This window comes from Panthera onca, chromosome B2 (assembly GCF_046562875.1).
Source record: "Panthera onca isolate mPanOnc1 chromosome B2, mPanOnc1 haplotype 2, whole genome shotgun sequence".
In the NCBI taxonomy this organism is placed as follows: domain Eukaryota; kingdom Metazoa; phylum Chordata; class Mammalia; order Carnivora; family Felidae; genus Panthera; species Panthera onca.
The window spans coordinates 63,003,713-63,027,544 of NC_138343.1; the positions used below are offsets into that span (position 1 = coordinate 63,003,713).

At 34.3% G+C, this 23,832-nt stretch overlaps 1 protein-coding gene across 2 annotated transcripts in view; it reads left to right on the plus strand.

Moving 5' to 3' along the window:
- Positions 1-23,832, plus strand: part of COL19A1 (collagen type XIX alpha 1 chain) — a 346,955-nt gene that overhangs the window by 184,590 nt on the left and 138,533 nt on the right. For both annotated transcript variants that reach the window (XM_060615861.3, XM_060615862.3), the window contains exon 16: positions 10,008-10,061. In XM_060615861.3, the coding sequence (XP_060471844.2) occupies positions 10,008-10,061 (54 nt within the window). The remainder of the gene's footprint in view (positions 1-10,007; positions 10,062-23,832) is intronic.

A 23,832-nucleotide genomic window follows, 5' to 3' on the forward strand; every position in this document is an offset into this window, starting at 1 on the left:
TCAATTTTTCTAGTAACCTCTATACTGTTTTTCATAGCCACTGCACCATTTTACATTCCTACTAACAGGGTACATGTGTTCCAGTTTTTCCACATCCTTGCCAACATTTATGTTTTTTTTTAAAGTAACCATCCTAACAAGTGTGAAGTGATATTTCATTGTGATTTTAACTTTTACTTCCCTGATGATTACTGATGTTGAATATCTTTTCATACGCCTATAACAAATAGCCAAGATACAGAAACAAGCTAAATGTCAATTGATGGGTAAATGGACAAATATACGGTGTATATATACAATGAAATATTATTGAGCCTTTAAAAAAATGATATCCTGCCCTTTGCAACAACATGAAAGAACCTGAAGGACATTAGCTAAGTGAAATAAGCCCGTCACAGAAGGACAAATAATGTATGATTCCACTTATTTGAGGTATCTAACATAGTGAGACTCAGAAACAAAGAGTAGAGTGTAGTTGCCAGGAGCTGGGGGGAGAAATTACAGAGCTGTTGTTCAGTGCATGTAAAGTTTCAGACACACAAAATTAATAAGTTCTAGAGATCCACTGTACAATATTGTGCCTATAGTTAATACTGTATTATGCACTTAAAAATTGTTAAGGGAATAGACCTCATGTTAAATATTCTTACCTGCTCAGAGCCTGGAGCCTGCTTCAGATTCTGTGTCTCCTCTCTCTCTCTGCCCCTCCCCTGCTTGTGCTCTTTCTCTCTCTCTAAAATAAATCTCTCTATAAATAAACATTTATAAATAAATAAATAAATAAATAAATAAATAAATACACAAATATTCTCACCACAATAAAAAGATTGGCAAAGGTCAAAAAGTTTTATAGTACAGTATGTGGGCAAAAACGTGGAAAAACACTTATACGTTGTGAGGGAAATATATGTGGATACAGTCTCTTGGAGGACAATTTGATGTTGTTTATCAAAATTTCAAATTTTAACTACAGATAGTCTCATTCATTTATGAAATTAATGTGTGTACAAGGCTATTTTTTCAGCATTGCTTGAAATAGTAAAATAATGAAACAATCTAGATACCTAACCACAAGTGATTTGTTAATCGAGTTATAGTATTACTTTTATTTAAAAAATATAATATTTTCACAATTTTATGACTATGTACACATCAGTATTTGTAGAGCCACATGGTGTACTTTTCTCTTATTGAATAGTTTTGTTGTGGTTTGTTTTGTTTTGTTTTCTGGTATTTCTAATTATCTCTCTGTTTGCCCTGTAACTATCCTCCATGTTTTTATTTTTTCTTTAATGTTTATTTTTTATATTAGAGAGAGAAAGAGAGACAGTGCATGAGTGGGGAAGGGGCAGAAATAGATGGAAACAGAATCTGAAACAGGTTCTAGGCTCTGAGCTGTCAACACAGAGCCTGATACAGGGCTTGAACTCACAATCCCTGAGATCATGACCTGAACCCAAGTCGGATGCTTAACCAACTGAGTCACCCTGGCACCCTTATCCTCCATATTTTTCAAATTCTGTCACTGAGTCTTTTATTTGGAAGAGTCCCATTAAGACCTTTTACTCCATTCTTGGCCACTAGCTTTCCATGAAAACTACAAAATTCTCATTCTATGATTCCTTTTGTTTTTGTTTTTTTTTCTGGGTTGATTCCAAATTTTCTTTTCCATCATCTCCTTTCTTGGTTTTGCTCTTTCATTTATGTGAATGCATCTTCAAGCGAATTATTAAGAAAATGTAAAAAAGGAGGTAAATTTTCTGAGATTTCACATGTCTAAAATTTTTTATTCTACTTGCACACTTGATTGCTAGTTTATCTTGGTATTGAATTCTAGGTTGGAAATTATTTCCATCAGAATTATAAAGGTTTCACTTATTGTCTGATTAAAAATACGATGCATTATGAATTCTTCTTCTTCCTGGTTTCCTAAGAAGAGGTAAAGCAAGAGTACTGATATCTGATTAATACACCATTCTTCTCCTGAAACTCTTCATGCAAGGAAACAGAAGGGAAGGACATGTTTTCAATTCTCTTTCTGGTTGGGCAGAAACAACCTCTATCTGCTCCTTCCTCTGTGCCATGTGATACATGGTTAAACTTTGTGATCTATGAGGATATCTCTTGATGTATGATGATGAGGTACTTGACACTTTTCCATTAATGGAGCCTAGCTTCCAGACTATTGTCTTATATGAACTCTTAGTTATCAAAAGTTGAACATTGACCCTTCCATTGTCTTTACACTTACACTATTATGATCTTAATCATCCTGAGGGAAATGGTTGCTCTTGGCAGAAAGGAGGAAGGCCAGTGGAAAGAAGTTAAACAGAGAAGTCGTCAATGTATGTTAGTAATAAGTTTCTAAAATTTCTTTCTATACTATAGAGCATTTCCCCCCTCTTAAAATTTGGTGTTTACCACCTTAGTCAGTTGTCACTTACATAGTCTGATACTGTATTAACCATCTTCACAGTTATCTGCATTAAATTCCTAGGTCTTTCATGTGGTGTGTAAATATCTCTATATTGATTTATGTTTTAATCCCAAAATTACTAGATTAAGTTTCCTTCAGTCTTGTCATTTATGTTGCATCGCCCAAATGCAAAAGTTATTCATGATATTAAATTTGGTATTATGTTTGTATGATGTTGTCCATTCCCAGAAGTTACTGGAAGACACTTAAAAACAACCTATGTATAGATTTTTCCTTTTTCTGCAGGGAAACCATGTCTCCCATGTGGCCAGTGAACTATGGCAAAGCCAATCCAAAAATACAGATTGTTATTATGATCAGATTCATCATTAACACTGAATCAATCATATTCTCGCTCACATAAATCATTAAGACAGATGATACAAATGGATTTGACAGACCATCAGCCTACTTGTCAACATAACCTTGAGATAACTGAAATCAAACCATTTCATTATTGGGTTAGGTCTGAAATAAAGCAAATTTACATAAAGTTTTTCATAGTCAAGAAATCTAAAAATATGAAATTAACAAAATATGAAAATATTTGTGACAAGTCAATTAAGGCAAGAATAATTACCAAATATGAAACTATATTATTTTATTTTTTTAAGTTTATTTACTTATTTTGAGAGAGAGCAAGTGAGCAAGCAAGGGAGGGGCAGAGAGAGAGGGAGAGGAGAATTCCAAGCAGGCTCCTTGCTGTCAGTGTGAAGCCTGAGGTGGGCCTCAGTTCCACAAACTGCAAGGTCATAACCTGAGCCAAAATGAAGAGTCAAATGCTTAACTGACTGAGCCACCCAGATGCCCTGAAACTACATTGTTCTAAATGACATAAGCATTTTAAATAATTTGATTGGTTCTATTTCTTATTAATTAATGGTTTGTATAGATACTTTAATCTCTTCAGTCCATGTTGGTTTTTTTTTCAAAAAGTACTTAATCCTCATCAATATGAGATAAATTAATAGAATTTATATTTCTTTCTCTAATGAAGGGCAACTCCTCCAAATAGAAGTAGAACATCTATTTTGCAAGTTTACCACATAAGAATTAAAAATAACTTGGATTATTTTGGTATCAAGTGGCATTTGTGTATGAAGAATATAAATTTTTAATTTGAATTTCGGTAGCTATGGTAATTAATATTCTCACCTCAGCAGAAGTACCAAGAGAAGTGTAAACAATCAGAATCTTTTCAGTCATTCAGCCATTCAGTGCCTACTAAATGCTGTGCTAGATAATATTCAAAGTGGAAAGGAACTGAGGATATATACAACTTATAAAGTAGAATATCTCATAATAGGGGCAAAAATCATTGTTAGAAGAAAGTTTATGGGTAGTACAGATGTCCCACAGCATTCCAGATTCACAGACTATAAATTCTGTTTTTGATTTATATTTCTAGTGTTCATGGCTGAATCAAGTTACTAAAAACCTGCTATTTCAGAATCTACATATAAAAAGAGATGTGAGGGGCACCTGGGTGGCTCAGTCGGTTGAGCGTCCGACTTTGGCTCAGCTCATAATCTCACAGTCCATGAGTTCAAGCCCCGCTTCAGGCTCTGTGCTGACAGCTGAGAGCCTGGAGCCTCCTTCGGATTCTGTATCTCTCCCTCTCTTTGCCCCTCCCCTGTCTTTGTCTTTCTTTCAAAAATAAACATAAAAAAAAAAATAGATGTGATTTTTGGGGCACCTAGATGGCCCAGTTGGTTGAGTGTCAAACTCGATTTTTGGCTCAGGTCTTGATTTTGGTTCACGCTTCATGAGATCAAGCCCTGTGTCAGGCTGTGCACTGACAGCATGGAGCTTGCTTGGAATTCTCTCTCTCTGCCCCTTCCCTGCTCACTCTCTCTCTCTCTCTCTTTCTCTCTCTGTCAAAATAAATATTTAAAAAAAAAAAATAAAAAGAGATGTGATTTCTCAGTTCAGAAAACATAGAAAAAGATTACTTTTAAAATTTATCTCTGTAACCACATGGAGCAATCCTAATTAATTGGCCTCATGTCCAAAATGCTGGCAAGGCTTTCTGATGAAATTGTTAAATTTTGAAGGCACTACAAATGACCTCTTTTTTAAATTGTTTAAGGTAAGATAAAACTGTCCATCCAAGTATGGAACCTGTTTACTATAATTGATAATGATGGAAACATTCCTGTCCATACAAATATTTTATAGTTTTTTTTTCTAGTGACAGCTCTTCTTATTCTTCTCTTGTCAGTATTATTGGGAAGGTTTGTCAGCGCATTTTTTTTTTTAGTGTATGAAAGAAATTCTATTTTTTTTTATTTCAAAGACATTTGTTTCCTAGTGTGTACTGATAACTGCTTATGATAAAATGTTAGGGTTTTTATATATAACATAAAATACCTTTTCTGAATACCTACATGCCCTAAGGGAAATTCTTTCTTGTGTCATGACAATTTATGAAATGATGTAAAACTGGTCACTCCTTTAATTTATTAACAAAAACATTCTTGAATTCCACTTCTCAGAACTAATATGAGAAAACCATTTCCCATGACTGGACTATATGTCTGTTACATTTACACTAATTTGCTTTTTGTTTTTTTGTTCTTATGTCTCCAGCTTATAAAATTTGTTCCCATTGTTCTCATATTAAAGGCATGAAATTTTCTATAAAGACGGATAAACTCTGTTTTCCATTTTAATTTTGTACACTCTATTTGAAAGACAGAAAATGCTCTCATGGTATTTTAAGAATCTATGAAGATTCTGCTTAATCTTATGTTTCAAGTCTATGAAGCATATCCTAAAGCAATAATCATAACAGTTAAAATACACTTACTTGCATAACATTTTTGTTGAAATACGTTTTAGGTATCATATATTCTGCAACATCCCTGGCAAGGGAGTGCAAATAATACTTCAAAATGACACTTCCTTTTTTTACTTCAGCTTCTTTCTTTGATTAAGAAGTTATGAATATATCTTGCCTCCTACACAAATGAAAATGTGTTTAAATGCAATTAATCTAACATATTAACTCTACTAAACATCTACTGTATTTGTTAAACACTTCAAAATTCTGTTCTGAACCAGTTAATTCTAAGTAATTTCTCAGTTAAATATTTACATGGGCTTCCATAATGATAAGCTCTAGACTGTCTTAAATAGCAGATTGTCCAGAGAGAGCTATGTGAAATGTAACACAGTAGAATAGCTGTCCACTGGAACCTAAAATGATTTAGCTAGTTTGGACTATTTTTTACATAGTTTTAGTCTAGCTAAAAGAGGCAACAGCCTTATGAATTCCTTTCCCTGTCAACATTTTTAATGTCCAGGATTCCACTTAAAAAAAAAAAAAAAAAGGAATTGGGCGCCTGGATGGCTTAGTCGGTTAAGTGTCCGACATCGGCTCAGGTCCTGATCTCAGGGTCAGGTTTATGTGTTCGAGCCCCATGTCGGGCTCTGTGCTGACACCTCGGAACCTGGAGCCTGCTTCAGATCCTGTGTCTCATTCTCTCTCTGCCCCTTCCCTGCTTGTGCTCTGTCTCTCTCTGTCTCTCAAAAATAAATAAATGTAAAAAAAAAATAAAATTAAAAACAATAAAAGGAATGAATGCCTCTGTAGACATATGCAGATATTTACATCATAAATATCCTAAATACATTCTTATACTTCTCTTTCAGAAAAGAAGCAAATCTTTATGTTCGTGAAAAATTAGGAATAATCCAGTTTATGGTTATTTTCAGAGCAGACTAAGATGAAAAAAGTATAAAAAATAAATAGGCATTACTCTTCAGCAAATAAAATCAAAGAAGAAAACAATGCACAGATTATACAAATATGCCATGTACACAAAGATACATAAAATAATGATTCTCTAATTTAAAAGTGGTTTAAATTATAAAATATCAAATAGTGGTTGAAGATTTAAATAAGTTCCATAATGGAGATGATATAAGAAGAGGTACATAATTAATTCTTACATGAATTGTAAGGCCATTTTACTCTTAGACATCAGATCATTGAATTACTTTAGATGAGAAATACAGACAAGATAGAAAGTTATCCAATGTATTTAAGTTCAAGTTTTGAAAATAATTGTGATTAGATATCAACCAGAAATCTGTTTCCTATCCCACCACCCAGTATTCCATCCTAGTGTTTTCTTCCTGATGGTGCAATTTACTAAGTATATATTGAGTCTCTTCTATAAGTGTGGTAGAGGATAGAAAACAAATGATGCTCTGTCCTCTAGGACTCATAGTCAAATAAGAGTAAGTAAAGTACACACATAATGGCATTTACAAGGCCAGAGAAAGAAAGAATTGGGCAAAAGGTCTGAGACAAATGGTGAGCTCCACCCAAGTTTAAGTAGGCTGGAGCGTAGATATATCTATAATTTTCAATAGTAAGTGATCAGCAAGTTCACTGTTTGATTTTACTAAATGAAAGGAGTAGTAAACTGGATAATTGTAAATAGTGAATCATCCCCAAATTTTAATTTCTTATTTGGGGAAGAAATATAATTTTTTTATACTTGATTGACCTATGTTTTACTAATGACAATACTGATATTATTTTTCTTCATTAATGTCAACTACTTTCAATAAAGACAACCCCCAAATATTCTGAACATTAATGCAATGTGGCTAGGATTAAAAATTGGTCATGGATAATCCAAATAGTGAATAATCCATTGGAGATTAAAAATAATTCCCTAGCTTTTCATCAAAAACCTATCTGGGTTCTAGACTTAGCAAATATAGGGTGGGGGTGGGGCATGGGATTCAGAATCATGAACATTGAGGAGGCATACTAGTGAGCTTATGTGTGTGAGTGTACCATTTGGACTTTGCACACAAAAGGGTCTCATAAATATTTTTGAATCCATTCCAAATCAAGTTTAATATTTTTGCATTTTTGTAGGCTTTTGTTATACAATTTCTCCAACTAGTAAAGGGAATGCAATTTTGATTATATGTAGTTCAGACTTAATTGTACTCCTTTGATGAATATTTGGTGTATGTTTTAGTATCTCATGTTGAAAAACACTGAAAGAGCTGTCAACATTTGTATAGATATCAAAAATGTTGTATATAAGTTTGACTATTCATGAAATTATAATAGTTTCCTAAGGGTAAAAGCAAGGAGTTTAATCTAAAGCCAAGATTGTGTCGTTCTTATAAAAAAATGACACAACTCCCTGTAATTACATTGTAATTAATACTTGGTATATTTGGATTTCAGAAGTTGTTTTTCTTATGCACATTATAAATTTGCCATCCTTAAGTTGGCCTAATTAGCCAGCTTTCCTCTCTTATATATCTTTTGGCAGGTATTTTTTGTAAAAAATCAAACAGAACTGATCACTTTTTTCATTGCTTGTTTTTTATTCCTGCCTAAATCAATAAAACATAGGCTTTATATGTCCCTATGATATTAAATTGTTCCAAGAATAAATAAATGAAAGTAATAAATACATACTTTTTACTAGTGTTTTGTTTGGAAGGAATCAGAGAGATTTGAGGAAACACTGAGGATTTGTGATACATGCAGAATTTTTTGTATTAATGCTTTTTGAAAATGAGTTACAGTAATTTATATTAAATACTGACAACTTTAATCAAATGAAAGCTATCTGAATGAAAAATTACAACATGTTTATAACTTTTATTTCAAATAAAATTAGATGGTGAAATTATGCACGTTATGACATTCATTAAAACTTAAGTTTCTTCTGTAAAAAAATGAATATACATATAATAAATAATTATAGGTCATCACAAGCACATCTGATGTTTTAGTTTAAAATTAACCACAGCTTTTAAAGAAAAAAGGTCATAATGTACAAATGTATCATAATTTTTTTTAAATTAGGTAACAAATCAGTTTCTTCTGGAATGGTGGTAAATTCAGATTTGTTTGAATATGAATTACTAGATTTCTCATTTATTCCAAACCATTTAAGCATTAAATGTATGATAGGTTAATCATTAATATTTGTAAAACCCTTTGAAAATTGTTGGATTTACCCAAAAACTTATTAAAGTAAATTGATTTCCCACTATAAATTTTTTCATTCAGACATCAATAGGCACATAGTATTGAATAAGACACAGATTCTACTTGTTATCCTTAGAGCTTGGTGAATTCATTACCTGAGCAATCATTTAAATGAACTTATGATAAGGAGTTTAAAGGACAAGTATAAGGCACTTTAGGACTGATGAACCAAGACATTCATCCCTTCCTGTGGAAAGTCAGGGAAGATCAGGTGTTTTCTTAAGATTAGTTTGGCTGTGATGTGGAGGTTGGGGAGGTTGGTGTCTGGTTCAACTGAGAAGTTCTTACAGATGAGCAAGCAAGAAGTAATCATTGGAGCTGTTGTGATGTAAAGAAATAGATGGTTCCAAATATACTTTGGAGATGCACCAACCAGACTTGGTAATTGGATATGAAAGAGAGATTTGAGAGAGGAAAGTGTGGAGGTTGAGCTCTAGATTTTTGGCATGAGCACTAGCAGAGTGTTGTGTGGATTTACTGAGTTGGGGAATGCTGGAAGAGAATCCAGTTTGGGAGAGAGGGTCCTAAGTTCAGTGTCTGATGTGCTGTTTCAGATGCCTGTGAGATATTAGAGTGAGTATCAAAAACAGGCAGTTGGATATGTGAATATGCAGCTCAGAAAATAACCTAGATTATAAACCTTGGAGTCACTGGCCTAGAATATTCAAAGCCCTCAGTACATGAGATCATGGGGAGGTAATGAGCACTGAGAAGAAAATAAGCGTAAACTCTCATGTTTAAAAGATGGAATAGGGAAGAAGGAAGCATCGGGAGAGCTAAAAAGAAACTTTAAAAGAGGCAATAATTACTGACACTTTTAAAAAATAGCCATATGATCATTTTGAGTTTCATGTTGAGTAAGAATTCTCGTATAAAAGTAACTGACAATCAGGAGACTTAATTTGCAGATTAACAGCACCTGGGATTTCCTGGGCCTTTTTTATAACCTGAAAAAAAAGATTATTTTTCTGCCTCTTGATAAGCTGTGAGAAAGTGTTAAATAATGTCTGTGATACTAAAAATTAAATGCTATGAAGAGACATATGTTGAAGCCAACATCATAACCATGTGTTTTCTCAGAGGATACTTACAGAGCTACTCTCAACGAAAAGTGTGGCTGTATTTATAGAGTTCAAATATAGAAAGAGACTTTTTTTCCCTGCTTGAAAATATTGTTACTACTTATTTATGGTAGTTCGGTGAAACATAGTTCTGACCATATGGGAGTCTTTATTGAAGTGAACACTGGTCTCACACCTGATTTGGAATCCCCTCTTTTTTTTCTTTTCTGAAGTTAACTCCAAAGATAAGCCAGTCGCCGAAGAAGAACTTACCATTTTTAATATATTACAGAGTCTAAGTTTGGAAAAACTCAAATCATTTAAAAAGATTTGCTTAATCAATAAAGTAGGTATTAATTTTCACAGCATGCTTTGTGAGGCAACTGTACTTGAAACCGTCTATTAACATGTGTTCTTCACCCCCACCCCACACCAGGGTTCCCTGGGGATACAAGGCCCACAAGGTCCACCTGGAAAAGAAGGTCAGAGGGTAAGTAAACTTGGAACAACTGGCAGCCATTACTGTCTCAGGGCTCACTTATTTCCGAACATTAATAAAAATAAACCCAAAATATAGCAAGCAGATGGGCCTAAGAAGAGTATTAACTATCCAAAGGCTGAAATTTGAGATTTTGACAGAGCCTTTACAATCCAGAAAGTTCTATATATTTTTAAGATTGGCAGCACAAATGTAGAGACATAGTTTAGGTGAAATGAATTAACCGTAATTTGATCTAGGACACGTTGGTCATACTTTGGAGTTTTGAGTTAAGCTGATGTTTGCAGAGTTAAGTTGATGAGTATCTTTGTGGAGTTCCAGCCTGTTCATGAATTCTGTGAGGATTGTGGATATTAACTACAGTCTTTAGCCGACTTAAATTATTGACATTAGTGATGCATTGTAATTCTTCTTTCATTACTGTTTACTGCCTTTGAGATAAAATGTGTAGTAAGCGAATAAATTGTACTTGAAATAGTCTTATCTTCCTCCAGTAAAGGGACCCTCTGCAGTGATAATGGGTCAGCCTCAGTTGAATATTTTCAGCAGTGGGATACCCCATTCTTATGGCTTATTGTTATTACTATTTTCAAATCATTTTAAAGTCTCAAAACATTTTATGTGTGCTGTTCATACAATTATTATTAACTTTGTTACCTTATTTATGAGGACTGTATGACTCAGAGAGTTTAGGTGACTTGCCTAAAGTCAAAGAGCTAATAAAAAGTAGAACCAGGACTGGATTTGGGGGCTTTTGATTCTAAATCCCATGTTCTCTTTTACTGTCCCAGCATATTAACCCCAAATCTCTTTTTTAGTCATTTTTTATTTGTTATTTCCAGTCTGCCCTCTGGCAAATAAGTCATTTGCCTCAAGTATTAGAGTCCTTCAAATATTTGGGAACCAGTGGTATATTTTACCAAGGTTTAGCTTTTATCAGGTCAATAACATCCCATTTCTCTTAACTCTTTCTTTTATGTGGATTCCTAACTCCTAACACACTGATAGTAATTCCCAGAAAATACTCATGGACTTTCTGGATATATCAGGAATGGGACTGAACTTGTGTGGTCTTATTTAGGGCAGAGCAAAATGTGGCAAGTATGCCCGGTACTATAGACCATATACTTCTACTGGAGTTTAAGATTGAGACGATGCTTCTGTGTATTTTTTTTAAACTAACTCCTTCTACTAGAGTGGCTTTGTTCCTTTGTTTTTGTTTTTTATATTTTTTGGTGGGACAATTAAGATTTGATTTGGGAAAAAATCAAAATTAAAAAATTCTGTGTCTAGATTTTATGCCCAATGGCTAGTTTAGTAAACACAAAAAGGCTTATTAGTAAATTTTGATGGCTAAGAAAAGAAAAGGAAAACTTTTGTGAGTAATGGCTAAGATTTATGGGTTACCTATAATGTGCTAAATGCTTCATCTTATTATTTCATTATTTATTTCTCACAATAGCTCTAGGAAGTATAAAATACTATCATCCTTATAGAGAAACTAAGGTTTTAAACAACTCAGATAGGATACATGGCTAATAAGTGGAATTATGCTGATATTTAAAAATGATTTATAAAGTAGCATACTTGAGTTCTACTCCCAACACCTGTATATACAATTATAGTTTCCCCTTCGGATCTCCAGCCCCTCTCTATTCAGGAGTTCATTAATCCACCTGATGAAAGTTTTAAGTAGTCCTAGGGAGAAAAATAAAAAATTATTTCTCTAGATCTGGGCTTTTGAGTCTGCCTTAAGCGTTTAAACCACTGGGAGCAGAGGGCTAAATGAAATGACCTTGTGAAGTTAATTTTTAAGCTTCTTTTTCTGTTTTCTCACATAATGGCCAAGATGTCTAACTGCATCTAGGACCATGTTTCTGAGTTATTTTCTATGTTCAGTATCCAGGGGACATTTTCCTTCTAACCTCTCTCCTTTCTTGGAAACTGAGTGATAAATTATACCCCCCTAGTTAATATCCAGAAAATATAGGAACTCAAGCACCTCAACAGCAAACCTCTAGTAACACAATTTAAAAATGGGCAAAGAACCTGACTTAGACATTTCTCAAAATAAGACATACAAATGGCCAACATGTACATTAAAAGTTGCCAAATATCGCTAATAATCAGGGAATGCAAATCAAAACCATAATGAGCTATCACCTCACACCTGTTAGAATGGCTATTATCAGAAACACAAGAGATAAGAAGTGTTGGTACGGATGCAGAGAAAAGGGAACCCTAGCGCACTGTTGGTAGGAATGTAAATTGGGACAGCCACCGTAGAAAAGAGCATGGAGGTTTCTTAAAATTAAAAATAGAACTACCTTATGACCCAGCAATTACACTTCTGGGTATCTATCCAAAGGAAATGAAACCAGCAATTCAAGGAAATATTTGCACTCCCATGATATGCAAACAACTTAAACATGTGTTGACAGGTGAATGGATAAAGAAAATGTGATCACACACACACACACACACACACACACACACACGTGCACATAATGGAATATTATTCAGTCTTTAAAAAGGAGGAAATCCTGTCATTTGTAATAACATGGGTGAATATGGAGGACATTATGCTAAGTGAGTTAAGCCGGATATACAGAAAGACAAATACTGCATGTTCTCACTTATATGTCTAAATCCAAAAATGTCAGATTCATATAAACAGAGGTAGAATGGTGGTTACCAGAGGCTAGGATGAGGGAGCTAGGGGAGATGTTGGCCAAAGTGTATAGCTTTAGTTATGCAAGATAAATAACTTCTAGAGATCTAATGTACAGCAAAGAGACTATAATTAATATTGTATACTTGAAATTTGCTAAAAGGGTAGATCTTACGTGTTTTCACCACAAGAAAAAAAAAGGGTAATTATCTGTGAGGTGATGGATATGTTAATTAGCTTAATTGTGGCGAATAGTTCACAATGTAGATTAGATCATCAAGTTGTATGCCTTAACTATATATAATTTTTCCAACTGTAAGTCAATAAAGTAGAAAAATAATAAGCAGATTTAGCTTCAATACCCAAAAATGTATACTCTGTAGATTGTTTAAGATGGAAATTATGGAGCTAGATGGGTGAGGTGAGGTCTAAGGCATTATGTTTGAATTATTCTTCCCATGGCAGAGTTGTCTGTGTGCATGGTAAGTACATTTGACATGAGATCCATCTTCTTAACAAATTTTTAATTGGACAGTGATATCACACTTTTGATTTATACAAACATGTGGTCAGTTTGATGTTCCTTCTCTTTTATTTTAATGAAAACTTCTGCCAAGTCAGATTTTCATCCATCCTGTTGTTGTTCAGTTGCCTTTTTGACTTGCAGAGTAGGAATTGATCTTTGTCCTTATTACATTTTATCTTCTGAATTTTGGTCTCGAATGTCATTCTATTAGTTTTCTTTCCAGTGAAATAGCTCCCAGCTTTATATCACCTTAAAATTTGATAAACCTATCCTCTAAGTCTTCATGCAAATCTTTAATAAATCCTGAACAGAACAGAAGCTGACAAGTTCACATAACACCAGCAATGGCTGCCATCTTGATTATCATTGATGTTCTTGTGGCATGATAATTAAATCATGTACAAATACATTCAACTCTACCTCTTTCCCACCCACAATTCTTAATTTGGCTTGTAAGATAATTATGAGAGCCTTTGTCAGATACTTGCTGAAATGAAAAAAAAATATTCAAATGAGGCTTTTAAAAAATAATAATGCTTCAAATTAAAATTGTACCCTATCAAAGCTTGCATTTCAGAGGAAGGTGTGTTAAAGAATAAATTAAACTTATGTATTCTTTGTGATAATTATGGAGGAACATATTCAAATTATAAAGTTCAATCACTACCTTATGCAAATTTACTCCATTTATAAATATGTATAATCCCAATAACTTAATATTACTTTTCTTTTATCTTCTATCAAGAGTAACGTGTCAGAAACTGAAGAATGTAATAGAATTTTATGGATACCGTTAGGCATGGCTTGTCATTATTACTGCTGCCTTTCACAAGTGCCGTATTTATTGAGGAAAATAGCTGGAACAGATATTGGCATTATCCACATTTACAAATTATTATTTCCAAATACACTCCACAACTTACGCTGCTTTGAAGCTACTTAAAATGGAAGCAAATTAAAGAAATGACCATTCTTACATATTTGCAGTTAGGTCCATCTTAGTGCTACCATTTCTTCTCTGCTCAAGAGTTAGGTAGCACTCAGCTCTTTTAGAGATACTAATGTACTTGTATGTGTATGTGTGTGTATGCATACACACATACTTACATACACATGTTCTACAAACAGAGACCATTTTCCCACTTCACTGATGCTTGCAATAGAAAACAACAGAAAAATCTATGAATTTAAATTTATTTTTTGATGATGCATTGTCAACAAAACTCTTACATTTTGCTTATGGGTGTTTGACCAGGAAGGAATTGGCTGTCATTAAGTTAATTGCAATGGCATATAAAATATGTGGCCAGTCTTATACACTTTACTTTTGGGCATAAATGTCTTTAATGAAAGTAGAACATTTAATTTTAAACAAATAATTGACTTGTTGGTTTTCCTCAATGGTTAAATAGCTAATAGCTTCTACTTTACCAATATCTCACAGTTATGGTTAGTTTCAAATATAGATGTCACATACTTTGAAAAATATCAAACATCATTGAAACATGTTAATATTACTATTATTCTTTTTATTAAACCATACAGATTCTGATTGATAAATTCCTTTTCTTTTTCTCTTTAACCCTTTGTGTACAGTTTTCTGTAAGCACAATAAGAACATTAGTTTCTCTCCAAGTACCACACCAAAATTCTGTGTCAAATGTTTATTAATTCATTTTAATCTTTTCACTGTCCTTTAAGCTGCTAAATCTTAGATTATGAAGTGTTCATTTAATAAAATATAGTCGCAGGATGCTTCTTGTACTTAAAAGCTTCTCTTAACCTCAGCAATGTTTGGTGGCAATATATATCTGAGATTTATAATTTTTTTTTCTTAACCTCCTGAGGTTCTTCTTTGAATCTGTCATATGTCATTGTATATCTATTTTTTACTTTGTAATCTTTATGAAGTCTTAGAAGTAAAAAATTTGGCTGCCACATTTTTAAGTCTCACATCCTTTATAGATTAACACAATTTTAAAAATTCAACTAATGCTTAGCATTGACCCTAAACTTAAGATGACAGTATGTCAGAGAGAAGTAAGGGAGAACAGCATGGAGGCCAAGAGGATGTTCAGCCCTGGTGAGGTCAGAGAAGGGCCAGGATAGGGTACCAGGATACTGCAGGGCCAAAAAGTCAACAGAAGAGCATTTCAGAATGCATGGAAGTTTGAATAGGATTAAAATTTGGAACAAAGTCAGAGGAAAGATGTTGGATAAAAGAAGAGGTGGCTGGAATTGGTGCCAGCTGAGAGAGAAGTTTCAGTTGAATAATTGAGAGAGCGTTAGAAATAAAAATTGCAAGAAAGGTGTAAAAGGGGGTGAATTTTGAGGAAGGAGAGGCACCAATAGGGAATCCGATAGAGAGATAAAGACAAGAACTGAATGGAAGCCCAGAAAAGTATCTCAGTGAAAGAGTATTTCAGACAACTAAGCATGTTTATAGAAGTTCACATGATATATCTCAAAAGAACTCACATTTATAAAAATTCCCTCTAAGATGTAGATTCCTACAGAATTTCCTAATATTCTTAATAGCACCTCCCAAAACATAAAAAATTACTGTTTTAATGTAACCTTGGATTTTTCCATTTTAATCACATTAAGTGCATGTCTGAATAGTCATCTCATGGTTGGCATGAAACTACCATGGACTTTTTTAAAGAAATCACTCTAGGTCTCTGAAAAAAACATTTTGTTGGTGAGTCAGCTAGTTGCTGCCCCAAATAGAGGTTGTTTGGTTGGACCAAGATGACACCTCACTCTTTCATTTTTTATTGCTGGGTTCTAATTTTGAGCCTGAACGAAATTTTATGGTAAAAAAAAAATTTTTTTTTAGGGTAGCTTATTCCACAGTGCTAATTTCAGAGCCATAGAATTACCTCATAGTTCCAATGACGTGAGTTCAGGGCCTGGTAGAAACCACTAACAATAGTCTGTAGTTGAGATTAAATTATTTTACATGGGCTTGAATTTTAGGGAGGAGCCTTATAGAGAAAAGAATGAATAATGATGAATTTTCAGCTTCAGAAAGTAATTTAGTTGCACATGAAGATGAGAGAGAAATATAAGATTATCTTCTTATCTCTATGTATTGAAACTGACACTGACCTTTAAAATATACAATGAGTATATCCATAATTCTGCTCACTCACTAATGCTATTGCTGGTTTCCTTGTACCAAGAATTTGAATTGCTATAAGGAAAAAGTCAACTTTTTTTTAAATAATTGTTTTAATTCTGGTCCTAGGTAGAACATAAATATAGGGGGGAAAATCACCTTTTTTGGCTTGGATCCATTTATAAATATGTAAATATACATATTGTAAATAACATCTTAGAGGTTCTGCATTCTACAACTAATGTTTCATGTTTGTTGCACATGTTTTAAACTTCCTGGCTATACAAATGACATCTTTTTCCATTTACTTCCTGTGAAATTTCTTAAGGATATCTTCTTAAGGATTACCTTGAGAGTTTCCAAGAAATACCATTTTAGATCCTATATGACATTTTTAGATGCGTAACTGGGAAATTGTATACCTAGGGGTTCCAAGGGCTATGCAACTTTTCCCCAACATCTTACTCGGATGTACAAAACCAAATATGAAACTTAGAGGATAAAAATGATCAAATTTACATTTATCCTTGCATTTCTTATATTTTAAATTTCTTTATTTATTTATTTTGAGAGAGAAAGAGACAGAGAATGCTAGCAGGGGAGGTGGGGAGAGAGAGAGAGTGAATCCCAACAAGGCTGTCAACACAGAGCCCGACTCAGGGCTTGAACTCATGACATGCTCACAAACCATGTTAATTGACCATGAGATCGTGACCTGAGCCAAAATCAAGTCAGACACTTAACCAACCGAGCCTCTCAGGCAACCCTATCCCTGTGTTTCTATTTGCAGAGCTCCAGAGCAGACTTTGGGAACCATCACCATTGTTTCAGTACCTGATACTACTCTGTGTGTCGTTATTTGTTGTCTTTCTAGAAACTCACTTACCATTTAGAATTATCTAGTTATCCCCTATTTACCTATAAGGCTATTAAAATTAATATTTATAGGAGGTCAATATTATATAATTGAGAAAACTCTTAACTGAGTTAAAATAGCCACCTAGAGAGAAAAAAATATACTATAATACAAATTCTACCATATAAAAATCGTATGATGGTTTGCTTTCATTTATATTCTTTTGGTCAGAAGTACCATTTCTACTAGGAATATAAAGCATTCAAACATTATAAATATCTGTATCTTTATATATCTTATGTACAGATTTTGTACATTTATAATCTGACTTTATTCAGTTCTTTTTTATGTGCTTTGAGTGTTATATGTTATATGTGTGTATAAATAGGAAAATATAAGTCATCTATATGCTTTCATCATTTTATACCTATTTCAGAGATTAAGTGGGAAATCAGTATAGAATATACTAGCATAGTAGTCTTCTTACCTTTATTATATGATACATTTCTAGTAGCAAAAGTGTATCATTTATTACTTTGCATATTAATTTCCTCTGCTTGTCCTGACTGATGAAGTCCCAATAGCATGTAACTTCATCAACTGATCATATAATAAGGTATGATTTAGTGCTTGTGAGATTTTCTAATATTGTCCGTTAGAAGCTCCTCAAGATACAGAATCAGAATTTCAGAGAACTTTGAGAAAGAAGTTCAAGGAATGACATTGGTCTGTTTTATCTGAAAATTTGTACTTCACAATTTTCTCCCGGTGTTGTGCCACTCAGATATTCTTGCTTACTCCAGTTTGGTTTGGTGTCCACCAAAACTGCGTCAAATGTAGTTGCTGAAGCAATGCAGTAAGGCAGGAAGAAGAGAAAGAGGCTAACATATGTTAATGTCAAACAAATGCTTACAAAGAAGTAGTTGTGTAGCACAGACAGGACTCCTCTACTTTTGCCTCACACTCTGACTAGTGGGAAGGATAAAGAAACAAGACTTTGGGAGACTTCTAGCTCAGTCTTATTAGAAACAGGTGAAAAAAGACATAGTATGAGATGTAGCCCAGACATTATGAGAACAGGCCACCCCTTAGATCAGTATCACAGCTAGTTAATGACAGTAATGGACAATGGTCCATTGTGGTAAACTTCACTCTAATTAATGAGTCTCTACAGTGCACTTGAAGCAGAAGATTTCACAAAGTGCTCTGGGACAGCTATAACAAGAAAAAGAGATTGTAACCAACGGTTTAATTCCAATAATACTCATATAGGTCGCTAAACCACAGCAAGCTGAGGTCCTTATTCATTTAAATAAAGGGCCAAATGACACCATTTGTATTGTAACAGAATAGCTTTATCAGCTGTTATTTGGATTAATAAAGAGAAATGTTTCATATTTTGTAAACAGAGTGCTGATTCTGAATGGCTTATTTATTTATGTGAATACACCCAAGAACTGGTCTCTGCTGCGTAAGTAGCCTGACAACTTATGGGGCCTCCTTTAAACTGGAGACACATCTCCCTGAGGCCCATAGAGACAGGGAGCTGCTTCAGTGTATGGGCCTGGGGGCCATTTCAGGGACATCCAGTTGTCAGATTTTAGAGCTGAAAGGGAACAATGGTGTTATTCCAGTCCACGAGATAATGAAACTGATGTCCAGAAACATTCAATAATTCTTCAAGACTTCAGGCCATTAATCTCTTTATTCCGTATAATAAGAAGCCCTTACTGTCTGTTTTGTTGTTCCAATCCAAAACCCGGATTTCCATGTCTTTAAAATGGAGAATATTGAGAATTTGACCAAAGCCATGTATTTTTCTCATTAAGGCCACACATTATAAGGGACAACTGTAGAGAAGTAAGCTGGTCCTTCTCTGGTCTCCACACATTGTAAAGAGTACACATTTTGTGCCCGTGCCCTGTTTATCCTGCACCAACAGCTGGGAACAAGCACTGGCTGCTCAGTGGGGATCTGGGGAACAGAGCTGTTCTGTTTCCAGCTGTGGGACTGGATTAACTTGTGACTTCCGGCAAATCGTTCAAGATTCTAATCTAAATTTATCTGTTTCATCACAATTTAGCCCTCAGGTATGTTCTGAGATTAAGTCAGGAGCACTTTGAATGCAATCTAGTGACAGGTGTTCTATGAAAGAATCTTATAAATATTAACTACTTAGTCATAGAAACACTTAAAGAGAATGGAAAAGGAGAAGGCACTTTCCTCCAAAGTGACAGTATGCTAATATTCCTGCATCAGTATTGTTCAGAACATCACACTGAATGTGTTAGTAGCTATTTGGTACATTTACCACTGGGAATGTCAAGTACAGAGTTATTTATCCATTTGGCATGCAGTGAATATATATGAAGGCAACTGCCAAGACCAAGAATTAATCACAAGTTATTAATCAATTTGGAAAATATAAACATACAAGTTTCAGAAAGGCAAAACACTTGGAACATGAAACATTTTTATGGCCTAATGACTTAGAAAGCCAGCATTATGTTTATAATAAACAATACAAGACCTCAACTTTGTAAAACTCAAAATACTATTTTGAGTTACCTTAGGTGATAGCACAGATTCTGAAACCAAGCTTAATTTTATAGCACTTTAGTTTTCTCAGTATGTTATGTTTCACTTTTCAGGGGAGCAGTAGAGACATTGCAAAATAAATGTGATGCAACAATTCTAAGAAAGTTGGAAATTTCTCTTTTATGGAATATAAGCAAATGGTACAGTACTCTTATTTCTAAATATCTGGCATAACAGTATTCAGAGTAGTTCTTGAATTTTCTAGAAATAACTTAGAACTGACTTTTCCTAATTTTCCTTAAAAACCAGTAAACTTGTACTTGGATATTTTTTTCATGAATAGTTATAGATACATTTGACATCTATTTGACATTTTTAACTTGTTCAGCGAATCACATACATGCATGTGACATGCATATATCTGTGTTTTTATTGTACTTTTAAAATTCTTAACAGTACACAACATATGCTGTGACCACTATGTTGTTATTTGTCATTTGTGATTCAAAAATAACTAAACTATGCACACCTGAACACTAGCAAGGAGCGTTTTTAGTATTTTCAATGTCAGAGATATTAAGGTACCACGAAAAAGAATATCTAAAAGTACATTTAATGCCTCATATGCACATAAAATTCAGTAATATAAACACACACCATTTATATGCATTCAATAATAATAATATTATATTCATTAATAATGCCACTTAAGAACATTAACTCCAGGGCGCCTGGGTAGCTCGGTCAGTTATGTGTCTGACTCTTGATTTCAGCTCAGGTCATGATCTCACAATTTGTGGGATTGAACCCTGCGTCAGGCTCTGCGTTGACAGTGTGGAGCCTGCTTAGGATTCTCTCTGTCTGTCTTTCTGCCCCTCCCCTGCACGTACTCACTCCCTCTCTCTCATTCGCAAAATAAACACATTTTTAAAAACTTAAAAAAAAGGAGCATTAACCCCAGAAAATATCATGAAAAGAGCAAAATACCATCGAAGAAAACAGTGCCATACTTTCTGCCATACTGAAGCCTGTCACTGCACACTCTCCATTGGCCATGTGTTTTATACAATGTTCCACACCTTTTCAAAAAACACTTTAATAGCATGCATTTAAATCATGTTTAAATTTAAATTAAACACTTCAATTGTGTACTTATTCGATCATGTTTATAGTTTATCTTTAAGAGAATTTGAAGGTCTTATAAATACAGCCTAACCAAAATCTGTACACTGAGAGGAAAAGACAAGAGCTAATTAGCAAAAAGTTAGAAAAGGAAGAAAATAATGAGAATGCCTATTTTGAGAGAAGCAACTGCATTTTGAACGAAAACCTCTCTGAGAAATCTGAAAGCCTATTTTATTTACTCAAGAAACATTTGAGTGCCTGTTTTATGTGAGGTACCATGGAAGTTGACTTCAGTCAGGTTTCCCTAAAAGGAGAATCTAAGATGGAGTTCTTGTGTAACTGATTTTCAGAAGAGACCTGTAAGAGTGAGGGAAGCGGAAAAAGGAAGAAGACCACAGGCAAAAATGTGATTTCAGAAGTCTACTCTTAGCCAGACCCCGCCAGGTATCCTGGAGCCCAGAGAATTTATCCCTACATTGGAGTATGGGGTGAGGCTTGGATACCCACCGACCATACTAGGTGGGGAGAGGGGAAGAAACTTCTGAGGTACCTACAGGCAAGGCAGTTCCTGTAGACTAAGGCAAACCTCTGGAGAAGAACACAGACTGAAGCCATTAGCAGCCAGCATCCGTGGTAGCTGGGCACCAACTCTGCCACCACCTACATCTGTACCAGAGGTGGAATAAACATCATCCTTAACATTACCAGTGCAGGGCCCTTCATGGTTTTTGAAGAGAAGGGAAGACATGATGAAAATGCTGATTAATAATAACCTCACCATGAGAGAGAGACAGATAGAGAGTGTGAATGTGTGTGTTTTATATTGGAGCAAGTGATAGAACTATTTTTTTAGTCTAATCAATAAGTAATAAAAGGCTAAACTCAGGTGATGCTTATAAAAATAATGTGAAATGACCAGATGGGACAGATATCAAAGAAACAGAATGAGCAGAGACAAGGCAATAGAATTAAGTATCAAAAGTGGTGACTAAAGTATCAAATCTGAAATGGTGATAGTGCCATTAACCAAAGTAGAAAATACTAGAGGAAAACATTCTTTTGGAGATGAGTCAGTGTCAAGCCTACAGCATTAGAGTAGCCAAAAGGATCTGCAAATGGAAATGTACCAGCTCCTTAAAACCTGGATTGAGATCATAAGGAAGAAGACGGAGTTTTCTGTTAAGAAGTCATCGGTTTATAGGTGATAATTGAAGCCACCAGGCTAGATAGGATGGCCAAGGGAGAGACTGTAGAAAGAAAAGAACTGAGGACAGAACCTTGAAATTAAGGTAAATTTATATATAGGGGTGAGTGGAGGTGAATGAGAAAGTTAAAAGTACATTTGACCCTTGAACAACATGGGTTTGAACTGTGCAGGTCCACTTAATCACATTGATTTTTGATAAATACGGTCCTGTGAATGTATTTTTTCTTCCTTATGATTTTCTTAATGATATTTTCTTTTCTCTGGTTTTATTATAAGAATATAGTATATAAAACATATAAAATATGTGTTAATCGACTATTGTTATAAGTAAGCCTTTTGGTCAATAGTAGGCTATTAGTAGTTAAGTTTTGGGGGGAGTCAAAAGATACACAGATTTCAACTGTGCAGGGGTCAGCACCCCTAACCCCTGAGTTGTTCAAGGGTCAACTGTATAGAGAAATGGAATAAGAGAACAGTTTTGAAAGGAAGGGGATAGCCAACTGATTAGAAATGTTTCAGAGACATTAGGGAGGATGGGGTCTGAGGAAAAGCCTTTGGTGATCTGGAACAAGGCTGGTTTTGAGAGTAGCTGTGCTGTGCAGAAGCAGATATGAAATTTTATGGGTCTTGAAAGTATAGTAGTTATTGAGAAAGGAAATTATCGACTATTCTTTTCAGAAGCTGAGGTATAAAGAGGGATGGCTTAAGATCACATCTGGAGAGGTCAAGGAGAAGCTTTTTGTTGTCATTTTGTTTCATTTTATTTTCTAATTGAGTACACTTACAAAATGAGGCAAGGAAATCAACAAATAGGGAGAAATTGAAGTTGCAAGCAACATGAAACAATAATAAATAAAAGACAAGACCCAAGTGTGAACATGAGTAAGCACCTCTACGTTGAGGACACATTGGAAGACAGGAGGGGCATGGATGCTCTCTTCGGGGACAGAGTAGGAGTCAAGGCACTATGCATGTTTATCTCATACAGAAAGAATTTTTCAGCATAGATATGACTTAATAAAACATAAGTGGCATTGGTCTCAAGATTGTTCATCGTTTTCAGGCAAGTAACATTATAACTACTTTTTTCCTTCATGGACAGCAGGCCCAACTCACTCAAGTAAAAGCAGCTAGAAATATAGAAATAGAGGAAGCCAAACTGAAAAGGTGGAAGGGAGGCGGGGCATTGGAGAAGAAAAGATCTATTATTGTAATTTCAGAATTTTGCTAGATTCTTAAGCATCTGGTGAAGTATAGGCATTTCATTTAACCTTTCTATCTGTGTTTTCTTTCCTTTGTAAATTACCCACGGTATCTTACAAGAGCTTCTGTTATCAGCCATTTGTCTGAATTCATTTACTTTGTTTTAGAAATCCATTTTGCTAGAATACAATTCTAACTTCTTAGAAGATTTTGCTTTATTGGTATAATGGAAATGATATCAGAGTAAAATGTTGCCAAAATTAAATTGTTCTTATTTTTATTTCTTTTGGCAATTTTTCACTTTTTATATCTCTGTACACATTCTATAAAGTGTCATTTATTTTTTTCTCAAATGATATAAAATTTCTGAAACATGCTAATTAAGTATAATTCCCAAGCTAGGAAATGTCAAGGGACTGATTTACTATGTAAGTAGTACTGCCTCTTTTTATCAATAAATCCTTGGGTCTATGGTTATAAATTTTTGTGTACTATACTGCTAACTTACTATGGGC